At 39.9% G+C, this 12,273-nt stretch overlaps 1 protein-coding gene across 1 annotated transcript in view; it reads left to right on the forward strand.

Moving 5' to 3' along the window:
• Positions 1 to 12,273, forward strand: part of LOC135228291 (sterile alpha motif domain-containing protein 1-like) — a 56,130-nt gene that overhangs the window by 25,729 nt on the left and 18,128 nt on the right. Inside the window, exon 4 of the mRNA XM_064272986.1 lies at positions 700 to 804. Coding sequence (XP_064129056.1) covers positions 700 to 804 — 105 coding nt within the window. The remainder of the gene's footprint in view (positions 1 to 699; positions 805 to 12,273) is intronic.

Raw genomic sequence — 12,273 nt, forward strand, 5'->3', positions numbered from 1 at the left:
TGGGAAGAGAGGGTCCCAAGAACCCTGAGTTGACGGGACCTTGGTTAGCTGAAAAACAGCCAGATACAGACTTTCACAGCCAGAATCTCTCCAGCCGTGGCTGTGGGTAGTGTGAACCTTCTGATGTGTCCCTGTGCTGGGAGACCTGAGATCCAGGTGAAGGTCTCAGTCAAACCTGAGCATGTATGTGGGGCTGGGCCTTGCTCTGGTGGCTCAGAGGAGCTGACAGGTAAGGGAGATGAGGAACTGGGTGTGTGTTCCTTGAACAATCTTGAAGAATATGACAGATCCCTCTTATAGTAGGGCTTCCCAGTCACACCCCTTGTCTATTCTGTCACAGGAGGCCTCAGGACCCCAAAAAGAGAATGTATTCACTTTCCTCTGGTATGTCTCATCTCTTGGTTCTGATCCCCACTTAGCCAGGTAGACTTGGTGCCAGTTCAGTGGGAGTGGGAGAAGCAAGACAGGGGTTGGGGTCAGATAAGTGACGAGGGAGGGCGTGGGGAAGCCCTGGCCCTGAGGGAGGGCAGATCTAGAGAGCATGAGGAAGCCTACCTGTGAATAGACATGACTCTTACTTTCCTGACTCCTTTCTTTTCTGAAGCCATTAGGATGCTGCTAGCACTGGGAGGCTCATCTCAGCGTTCTGTTTTTCTGATAGAGTGACCTGACCTTTATTTTCCCCCATGTTATGTGCAGCTACAAACATACCATAGGGTATCAGGTGACCATGATGGACCCCGGTTGACTCTACACAGGCCTCCTGCCTCGCTTGTACCCACCCAAGGACTTCTGCAACTTATGGTGAGTCTCCTTCTTTGTAGTGGATTCTACTGCCCAAAAGTGTACTGACGACTCTTTCTGGAATGATCCTGTATCTGCTTCTCTGTGGTACAAATGGATTCCTTGTAGCCTAACCAGCCTGCTGTGTATGCTATTTCCAACATGACGACCACATTTTGTAGTAATCATGTACTCTTTTGTTGGCAGAATGGTGGTTGGCCTGCCTTTATATAGTAAAATATCACATATTTTAAATATAATATTAATATATGATAGAATTTGGTAGGTTCCTTTTCATTTGGTTTTGAATATTCGTTTTGTTTTCATTGCTTTGTTTTTAGCAATTACTCCCCATGCTTTTTGCCTCCAGCTCTCCTAGCCTTTAATCTGCTCTATATCTTTGCATATTGTAGATTTTCATGCAAGTGGGATCATGCAGTAATTGTTCTTGGGATTTCAGTTATTTCACTCAGAAGAATGTTTTCCAGGGTCATCCATCGTTGCTCTTTCTGGCTGCAACATGTTGCATGTATCTTTATGTCTTGTATTGCATATTCAGTATCTTTCGATAGACACTTGGGTTCTTTCCACCTTTGTTTTTTATTGTACTTTAGATGAAGGTTTACAGAACAAACTCACTTCTCAGTAAACAGTTAATACATATATTGTTTTATGACATTGGCTAACAACCCCACAACATGTCAACACTGTCCCATCTGAAACTTAGGTTCCCTATTACCGCCTTTCCTGGCACTTCCTGCTTTCTGGTCCTTGCCCCTTGGCTGTTGTGCCCCTTTAGTCTCATTTTGTTTCTTGGGCCTGTCTAATCTTTGCCTGAAGGGTGAACCTCAGGAGTGACTTCATTACTTAGCTAAATTGATGCCTGGGGGCCATACACTCAGGGTTTCCCCAGTCTGTCAGGCTGGTAAGTCTGGTATTTTTTTGTGAGTTAGAATATTTTTCTACATTTTTCTTCAGGTCTGTCCAAAACCCCCTATTGTGATCCCTGTCAGAGCAGTCAGTGGTGGTAGCTGGGCACCATGTACTTTTACTGGACTAAGTCTGGTGGAAGCCATGGTAGATGTGGTCCATTAGTCCTTTGGACTAATCTTTCCCTTGTATCTTTAGTTTTCTTCATTCCCCTTTGCTCCTGAAGGGGTCAGACCAGTGGAGTAACTTAGATGGCCACTCTCAGGCTTTTAAGACCCCACATACTACTCACCAAAGTAGGATCTAGAACATGTTCTTTATAAACTATGTTATGCCAATTGAGCTAGATGTTCCCTGAAACCATGGGCCTCGTAGCCCTTAGCTCAGCAAGTCAGTCTCTCAGGGAGTTTGGATGTGTCTAAGGAGCTTCCATGACCTTGGCTTGTACAAGTCATGCTGGCTTCCCCAGTATTGTCTACTGTTTTACCCTTTCCCAAATTTACTACTTATCTATTGTCTGTTTAGTGTTTTTCCATCCCCATCCCTCCCCTCCCTCGTAACTGGCAAAGATTGTTTCTTTTTTTTTTACAGTAATGGTCTCATACAGTATTTGTCCTTTGTGATTGACTTATTTCACTCAACATAATGCTCTGCAGATTCATCCATGTTGTGAGATGCTTCAAAGATTGATCATTGTTCTTTCTCTTTGTATAGTACTCCATTGTGTGTATGTACTGTAGTGTTTTATCGATTTGTCTGTTGTTGGGCATGTAGGTTGTTTCCATCTTTTTGCTGTTGTGGAGAATGCTGCAGTGAACATGTGTGTGCATATGTCTGTTTGTGTGACGACTTATTTCTCTAGGATATATTCCTAGCAGTGGGATTGCTCAATCATATGGTATTTCTATTTTTAGCTTTCTAAGTCCAGAATGGTTGTATCATTTTGTATTCCCACCAGCAGTGCATAAGAGTTCCGATCTTCCTGCAGCCTCTCCAATATTTGTTATTTCCTGTTTTTTTGATTGTTTCCAGTAATGCTGGGGGGTGAGATGGTATCTCTTCATGGTTTTGATTTTCATTTCTCTAATGGCTAATGATCTCGAGCATTTTCCATGTGTCTGTTGGCCATTTGAGTATTTTCTTTGGTGAAGTGCCTGTTCATTTCTTTTGCCTATTTTTTAATTGGTTTGTCTTTTTGTTGTAGAGGTGTTAGATTTTCTTGCAGATTTTAGAGGTAAGACTTTTGCGTAATTTTTATAGCTAAAAAATGTCCCCAGTCTATTGGTTCTCTTTTTACTCTTCTGGTGAAATCTTTGGGTGGGCATAAGTGTTCAATTTTTAGAAGATCCCAGTTATGCACCTTATCTTCTGAAGTTTGTGTGTTGTTGGCTACGGTTTATATCCTGGTAATACCTTGTATTAGGGCCTCTAGTGTTGATCCTATTTTTTCTTCTGTGAACTTTATAGTTTTTGGTTTTATATTTAGGTCTTTGATCAAATTTGAATTAGTTTTTGTATATGGTGTGAGGTATGGGTCCTGTTTCATTTTTTTGACAGATGAACATCCAGTTTTGCCAGCACTGTCATTTCCTCATTTGATGGACATTGGGCTTTTGTCGACGATCCGGTGACTGTAGGTGGATTAATTTGGATCTGGGTTCTCAATTCTGTTCCATTGGTCAATGAATCTGTCAGTGTACCAGTACCGGGCCGTTTTGACTACTGTACCTGTATAGTAGGTTCTGAGGTCAGGTAGTTCAAGTCCTCCTACTTTATTCTTCTTCTTCAATAGTGCTTTATTATCCCAGGCTTCTTCCCTTTCTATATAAGTTAATGATTATTTTTCCCATCTCTTTAAAGAATGTTGTTGGTATTTGGAATTGGATTACATTGTATTTGTAAATCACTTTGGGTAGAATTATCATTTTTACAATGTTGAGTCTACCTATCCTTGAGGGTGGTATGTTTTTCCATTTATGTAGCTCTCTTGTGGTTTCTTGGAGTAGCATTTTGTAGTTTTCTTTGTATAGGTCTTTTACATCCCTGGTTAGGTTTATTCCTAAGTGTTTTATTTTTTTAGGGAATATTATAAATGGTATTGTTTTCCTGATTTCCTTTTCATCATTCTCTTTATTGGTGTATAGGAATCCCACCGATTTTTGTGTATTTATCTTGTATCCTGCAGCTATGCTGAATCTTTGTATTAGTTTCTGTAGTTTTCTCATGGAGGCTTTTGGGTTTTCTATGTATAGTATTATATCATCTGCAAAGAGGGAGAGTTTAACTTCTTCATTACCAATTTGGATGTCCTTTATTTTTTTTTCTTGCTTTAATGCTTTAGCTAGAACTTCCAGCACAATGTTAAATAGGAGTGGTGATAAAGGGCATCCTTGTCTTGTTCCTATTCTCAAGGGGAATGTTTTCAGCCTCCCTCCTTTAAGAATGACACTGGTCATTTGTTTTGCATAGATGCTGTCTATTATGTTGAGAAATTTCCTTTCTATACATTTTAGAGTTCTTATCAGGAATGGGTATTGGACTTTGTTGAATGCCTTTCCTGCATCGATTCAGATGATCATGTGATTCTTTTCTTTACTTTTATTTATGTGGTGGATTATGTTGATTGATTTTGTAATGCTGAACCATCCTTGCATACCTGGTATGAATCCCACTTGGTCATAGTGTATTTTTTTTTTTTGATGTGATGCTGATTTTCACTGGCTAGTATTTTGTTGAGAATTTTTGCATCTAGGTTCATGAGAGATAGCGATCTATAATTTTTTTTTTTTTTTTGTGGTATCTTTGTCTGGTTTTGGTATCAGGATTATACTGGCTTCATTGAATAAATTCAGAAGTATCACTTTATTTTCTATGTTCTGAAATAGTTTGAGCAGTACTGGTGTAAGCTCTTCTCTGAAGGTTTTGTAGAATTCTCCAGTGCATCTGGGCCAGAGCTTTTTTCTGGTTGGAATTTTTCTTAATTACCTTTTCAATCTCTTCTGTTATTAGGAGCCTGTTCTGATTTTCAACATCAATTTGTGTTAGTTTGGGTAGGTAGTGTGTTTCTAGAAATTTGTCCTTTTTCTTTTGGTTTTCAAATTTGTTGGAGTATAGTTTTTCATAATACTTCGTTATGATCCTTTTTATTTCTGTTGGGTATATTGTGATATCCCCCATTTCATTTCTTATTTGGGTTATTTGTGTCCTTTCCTGTTTTTCTTTTGTCAGTTCGGCCAGTGGTTTGTCAATATTATTGTCCCTTTCAAAGTACCAAACATTGGTTTTGTTGATTCTATTGTTTTTCTGATCTATATTTCATTTATTTCTGCTCTGATCTTTATTATTTCCTTTCTTCTCTTGGCTGTAGGCTTTTTATTTCTATTTGCATTGTGTAGCTAATGTTTTGATTTTGCCACCTTTTTCTATTTTGATATGTGCATCAATTGCTATAAATTGACTTCCAATGACTGCCTTTGCTGTTTCCCAAAGGTTTTATTAAGGGGTGTTTTGTTTTGTTTTTGTTTTTTTTATTGTGCTTTAAATGAAAGTTTACAAGTCAGTCTCTCACACAAAAACTTATATACACCTTGCTACATACTCCCAATTACTCTCCCCATGATGAGACAGCCCACTCCCTCTCTCCACTCTCTCTTTTCGTGTCCATTTCACCAGCTTCTAACCCCCTCTACCCTCTCATCTCCCCTCCAGGCAGGTGATGCCAACATAGTCTCAGTGTCCACCTGATCCAAGAAGCTCATTCCTCACCAGCATCCCTCTCCAAACCATTGTCCAGTCCAATCCCTGTCTGAAGAGTTGGGTTCAGGAATGGTTCCTGTCCTGGGCCAACAGAAGGTCTGGGGCCATGACCACCAGGGTCCTTCTAGTCTCAGTCAGACCATTAAGTCTGGTCTTTTTATGAGAATTTGGGGTCTGCATCCCACTGCTCTCCTGCTCCCTCAGGGGTTCTCTATTGTGTTTCCTGTAAGGGCAGGCATAGTAAGGTGTGTGTTAATTCTCGTTTGATTCTGGGAATTTTTCTATTCCATCTCTGATTTCTTGTATTACCCAGTGGTTTTTAAGCAGGGTGTTATTCAATTTCCATGTAGTTGATTTTTTTCCTTGCTCTTGTTAATTTCTACCTTGTTGGCATTATGGTCAGATCAAATACTTTGTATTATCTCAGTGTTTTTGGATTTTTTTGAGGGTTGTTCTGTGGCCTAAGGTGTGGCCTATCATGGAGAATGTTCATTGTGCATTGGAAAAGAATCTGTACTTTGCCATTGCTAAGTGGAGTGTTCTGTATATGTCCATGAGGTCAAGTGGGCTGATTGTGCCCTTTAGCTTTTCTATATCATTGTTGAGTTTCTTTCTAGATGTTCTGTCCTTTACTGAGAGTGGTGTTTTGAAATCTCCTACTTATTACTGTGGAAGTGTAAATTTTTCTTTTCAGTGCTCTAAGAGTTTGTTTTACGTATTTTGGAGCCCTGTCATTGGGTATGTAGATGTTTCTTATGGTTATGTCTCCGTGATGGATCGTCCCTTTAATCATTATACAGTGCCCTTCTTTCTCTTTCATGGTGGGTTTTGTTTTAAAGTGTGCTTTATCTGAGATTAGTATTGCCACTCCTGCTCTTTTTTAGTGGTTGTTTGCTTGATGTATTTTTTTTGTTCTTTGATTTTTAATAAGTTTAATCTTTTTTTCTAAGTTGTATCTCTTGTAGACAGCATATGGATGGATTCCATTTTTTTTTTTTTAATCCATTCTTTCACTCTCTGTCCCTATGGCTGCATTTAGGCCATTTACATTCAGTGTAATTATTGATAGGTATGAGTTTATCACTGTGATTTTGTAGTGCTTTTTTGTGGTACAGACATTTTCTTTTTTCCTTTTACTCTCCTGTACTGAACGCCTTTTTTTGTGGATTTTTTTTTTCATTTCTTTTGTTTTTATGGATTTTGTTTTAACCAGGACTTATGTTTTTCTTTTTTATTTTGATGAGTTTACTTTGAAATTTACCCTTATCTTCCTAGGTTGAACTAGTCTCTTTTTACTTGGTATCGCCTTGCCTTCCCCTCCATTAGAAAGTTCTATACCTAAACTGTTTATTTTCTATTTTATTTTTGTTACAGTGTTGTCATTTACAGATTAACCTCTCAGGTTCCCTGTTGTAAATCCTTTGGTTTTGGATAGTCCTTTAGAGTTCCTTTCCTAGGTTGGTATCTGGCTGTTGTGATCTTGCATCCTAGATTCAGGCTGTGGTCTGATGGTGTTTGTTCTCAAAGTAAAGTATTCCCTTTAATAATTCTTTTAAGTTTGGTTGATTTTTATGTATTCCCTTAATTTCTCTTTATCCAAATGAGTCTTAACTACACCATCATATTTGAATGATAGTTTTGCAGGATACATTATTTTGGGTTGGCAGTTTTTTTCTTTCAAGGTTTTATGTATGGCAATCCATTGCCCTGTTGCCTTCATGGTTTCTGCCGAATAATCAGAGTTTAGTCTCATTGTTTCCCCCTCTGTATGTGGTTTTGCTCTCAGGATTCTTTTTCTTTCGTTTTAGCAAGTGTGATTATTATATGTGTTGTTGATTTTCTTTTCGGGTCTATCCTATATGGGGTTCATTAAGCTTCTTGGATGGTCAGCTTTTCATATTTCATAACATTAGGGAAGTTTTCTGCCAGCAATTCTTCAGTGATCCACTCCGTGTTTTCCATTTTCTCTCTCTGTTCTGGAAATCTGATCACTCGCAGACTTTCTTTTGATTGTATCCTACATCATTCTCAGCGTTTCTGTTTTTTTTTTTTTTTCCTCAAAGTTGTATCCAAATGTTTTTCTTCAGTTTTGCTGATCGTGTCTTCTCTCGTCTCAAATCTGCTCTGCAGCCCTTCTGTGACTCTGTGCTTTTCTGAAATCTTGTTGTTTATCTTTTGGATAGCTAATTGTTGTTTTTGTATGATTTTTAGTTGTGAATTTATTTTGGCATTTTGTTTCTGTACTATTTTCCTGAATTCTTCCTTTTTTTTTTCTGTATTTTCTATGAATTTGCCTGCCTTTTCCTTGAATTTGTCTATTTTTTCTCATTTGTGTCTGTTTTTTTGCTTCAACTCTAGGATAACTGAATATTAAAGATCTGCATTCCTTATTAGGTACGCCTAGCGTCTTCTACTGGAAAGTAATCTGGTATTTTATTTTGGACACCTACTGGAACCATCCTGTCCTGTTATTTTGTGTGTTTTGATATTGCCTGCTGTCCTTGGGACATTCAGTAGTTATTTTCTTCATTTATTGATTGTAGATTTGTTTCTTTGATCCTCCTTTTTTAAATTTGATTACGTCTGAGCAGGCGGGCTGTGCATTCTTTGGTGTTTACTTATCTGTGGATACAGTACTTTTCCCTTCCATGTGCAGTGGGCAGAGCCAGTTGCTCACTTATGGTACAACAGATCACATCCACCTGAAGGTTAGGGGCTGGCATGGATTGTTCATGACATGTAATAGGGCTGACAGGGTGGGCGGGGGTGCAGTGCAGGACGGGTTCCAGTAGGCCTTGCCTGCTTGGGGGTGTGATGTTCAGTGGATGGTGTGAGTAGGCATGATGAGGGAGGGAGGTTGTGATGTGTGGAGCTAAGATGGGTATGAAAAAGTGGAGAGAAACGGGAGCCAAAATCAAGCAAACCAACAAAAAAAGAGCGCTAAGGGAACTTTCCATTGGAATGGAGAGATCAGAAATGGAGAAAAACAGAATGGAAAAAAATGAAAGAAAAAGGGTAAAAGAAAAAAATAAATAAAAACTAGGAAAAATAAAATTAAAGGCCCTCAGGGATCTTACCAGTGCAACTGCAAAGACCAGGGAAGTGGCTCCCAGTCCACACTGCACAGCCTCAGTTGAAGTAGTAGAGATGTTACACAGCCCTTGGTATTCAGGAGACAGGAAAAAAAGGTAAGTATAGAGAAATGAGAAACTAAGAAATGAAGAAAGGGAAGAAGAGAAAAAAAAAAAAGAAAAAATGCCCCAGGGATCCCAGGGATCCCGCCGGCACAGCTTTGCAGAACAGGGAGGTGGCTGCCAAGTTGTGCAGTACACTCTGACTAAAAGGTGCTCCCAAACTGAAAAAAGAAGACAAACAAACAAACAAACAAAAAAAAGAACAAAATAAAAATAATCCCTGTGGATACCACCAGCATGGTGTTGTGGGCCGGGGATGTAGTTCTGCAGTTAAGTGGCCCTTCACAGCCCTTTGAGAGGAAGAAAAGATGACACAAAGAGCCAGGTGTTCAAGAGAAAGGAGGGTGAGTTGGTGAGAGGCATGGGAGAAACCAAAAGAAGTAGAAAAAAGCAATACCAGCAACAAACAAATGGCACTGAGGGTTCCTGCCAGTGTGGGCATGGTGAATCTAATCAGCACAGGGCTGAAACCGGTGCCTCTTTGCCAAGAGACTGAGGTTGGCGGGAAGCAGAGGACACCAAGTGGGGGGAAGAAGGGTGGGAGGTGGGAAAGCATATATCGCTGTTTACTGGATGATCTGTCTTTTACTGGAAGCTCTGTGAAGGTGCTATCCTGTACTCCCTGTTTGCTGAACTCTGATGTGGATGGGGCTAATCCAAGAGGCATGTAGGAAGCAGCAGAGGTAGAGCGGGGTGGGAGTAGGATGGGGGATAGGAGAGCGTCTATAACTGGTTATTAGGTTCTCTGTCTCTTGCTGGGAGCCCAGGAAGCTACTTTCCCATACTCCCTATCTGCCAAACTTCGACAGGAGTCTAAGACAGTGAATCTGTGCTGCCTTAGCTGATAGGAGACCTCTGCATGTATCTCTCGTCACTCTTCTCTGTCAGTTTCTTATTCCATTTGGTGCTTAGCTGAGTTCTTTCTCTCTTCATTTGATGCTAGGGTTCCAGATTCACGTTTGTCTCTGTTTTACACATCTTTGATGTGGAGGGACAGCGTGGTGCTTCTGTCTATAGCACCACATTGGCTCCGCCTTTCTGTTGAATCTGTCAGTTCCAGTAGTTTTCTCGTGGAGCTTTTTGAGTTTTCTGTGTAAAGTATCAAATCATCTGCAAATAGGAACTGTTTTACTTCTTCATTACCAGTTTGGATGCCCATTATTTTTTTTTCTTTTCTTATTGCTCTATCTTGGACTTCCAGCACAATGTTAAATAGGAGTGGCGATAAAGGGCATCCTTGTCTTGTTACTCTTCTCAAGGGAAATGTTTTCAGCTTCTCTGTGTTAAGAATGATGTTGGCTGTTGGTGGTGTTGTATAGATTCCCTTTATTATGTTGAGGAATTTCCCTTCTATACCTATTTTATTGAGAGTTTTTATCAAGAATGGGTGTTTGGACTTTGTCGAATGCCTTTTCTGCAATGACTGAGATGATCGTGTGTGTTTCCGCCTTTTTGATTCGGTGAAAAATACTGCAGTAAATGTCAGTGTCCAGCTATCTTTTTCCTTACATTCAAATATCTTTGTGTGTATGCCTAGGAGTTGAATTACAGGTTTGTATGGTAATTTTTTCTTAGATTATTGGAGGAGCCACCAAACTGTATTTTAGCACTTCATGTTCCCAGTAGCAATATACAATGCTCCCAGTTTCTCCACATCATCACCAACTTTTTTTGTTTGTTTATCTGTTTTTTTTTTTTTTTTTCTGGAAATTTCCATTGTCATGGTATGGAGTGATACCATATTTTGATTTTGATTTTGCATATCCCTAATGACTGATAACGTTCAGCTAATCTTTTCATGTGCTCACTGGCCATTATCTCTGAATATGAAACCCTTAAGCAGAGTAGAGATTCCAAGTATGTTCTCGTAATTAGTAGTTGTCTTCACTTTCTTGATAGCGCTCATTGATGCACAAAGGATTTAAATTTTCACCAAGAGAAATTTATCTGTTTGTTTCTGTTGTTTCTTATGTCAGATCTACAAAGATGTGGGGGCGAAAGTCCTAAAATATAACCCTGATGTTTACTTCTAAGGGTTTTATGGTTTCAGCTCTTGTATTTTGGTCTTTGATCCATTTACAGTTAATTTTTGTAGATGGTATATAGCATGTGTCCTCCTTCATACTTTTCCATGTGGAGATCCAGTTGTCCCAGCATCATTTGTTGAAGAGACTATTCGTTGCACGTTGAATAGTCCTGGCATCATTGTTGAAACAAATTGGACAAAGATGTGTGAATTAATTTCTGAACACTCAATTCTATGGTTTTGGTCTCTATGTCTATCCTTATGCCAGAACCAGACTGTTTAGTGTATGTTTGTAGTGATATTTTAAATCTTGAAGTGTGAGCCCCATACTTTGTTCTTCTTTTCCAAGATTGGTTTGTATACTCAGAGCCGTTTGTGTTTGCAATATGTAAATTATATGTACGTGGTAGATTTTCTTGAGTTCTTGGCTGTTTGTTTTTCTCTGTTTTATTGAATTTGTAAGCAGCAAGACATGGATTCTGAGATTTAGGAGAGAGGAATGGGAGATTCTCAGGATCTTGACCCAGGACTAAAAATCCCACACCAACATCACAAGAAGGATATTGCTGGAAGGACTGATAATGAAGACAGCTGGGAAATCTGGGACCAATTTTTCGTGAGGCCTATGTCATGGGATAGAGAGAGAATTTACCCTGAGGAATCAAGTCCCTCTGTGATGGAGAAAGGTGAAGCATGCTCGGCTGTGCCCTGGCTGCCGTCTCGGGCACAGAAGGGTCAAGGAGGCAGAGTCCAGAGCATCCCAGTTTTGGGAGATGTGCAGATTAGGCATGTTGTCTGAATGAAACTACTTTTCCCAACATCACAGTACTCATCAATAGTATTTAGATTTCGTTTTACGTTGAGTACTCCCCACACACCCATTCCATACACTCTCTCTCTCCTTGCAGGAGCTATCCAAATAAAACGTGACCGTGTGTATCTTACTGATAAGAAAGCTGATCCTGAGACACACTGTAGGTCACACTGCAAGTGACAGAGCTGGGATTAAAACTGCTCTGGCTGACCCTAAATATAGCCTTTCTATGGCCTCTCTCTTCTTTCTTCCTCCTCGCACATTGTTCACTTGCACCTTCTGTGGCCAACACTCACTTTCAGGTGTGTGGAAGGGAAGGCATCCTGCAAGTGATGAAGGAGTGTTATGAAATAAATTCAGGGAAAGTTAATGCAAGGCCACACCATCCACAGAAAAGGAACTAGACCATCATCCTAGGGTCAACCTGTGTCTCTGTGGGTGATCCTGAAGGCCTGGTTATTCATTGCCACCAACGGTGATCCACTGTGGAACTAAGCCCCATTTACTCCCACCCTACATTGTCTCTTGGGAACAGGAAAGTGGCATTTTCTCCCTTCTTAGTGCCCTCGTAGCATGGCATCAGCACAATTTGTCGAAAAGAGACAGCAGAGGTCTAGTGATGGCCGGGGAGGGAACCTCAGAGCAGGTCCGAAGCCTGGCATACATCCTAACCCATTATTTGAACCTCTTGAGCTTTGTTATTGTGTAAGGTGGTATTATCTCTGTTCGTGAGGAACTATTTTCCAAGTAAAGGTAAACCTAAATGTACA

This window comes from Loxodonta africana, chromosome 20, assembly GCF_030014295.1.
Source record: "Loxodonta africana isolate mLoxAfr1 chromosome 20, mLoxAfr1.hap2, whole genome shotgun sequence".
Taxonomy (NCBI): Eukaryota; Metazoa; Chordata; class Mammalia; order Proboscidea; family Elephantidae; genus Loxodonta; species Loxodonta africana.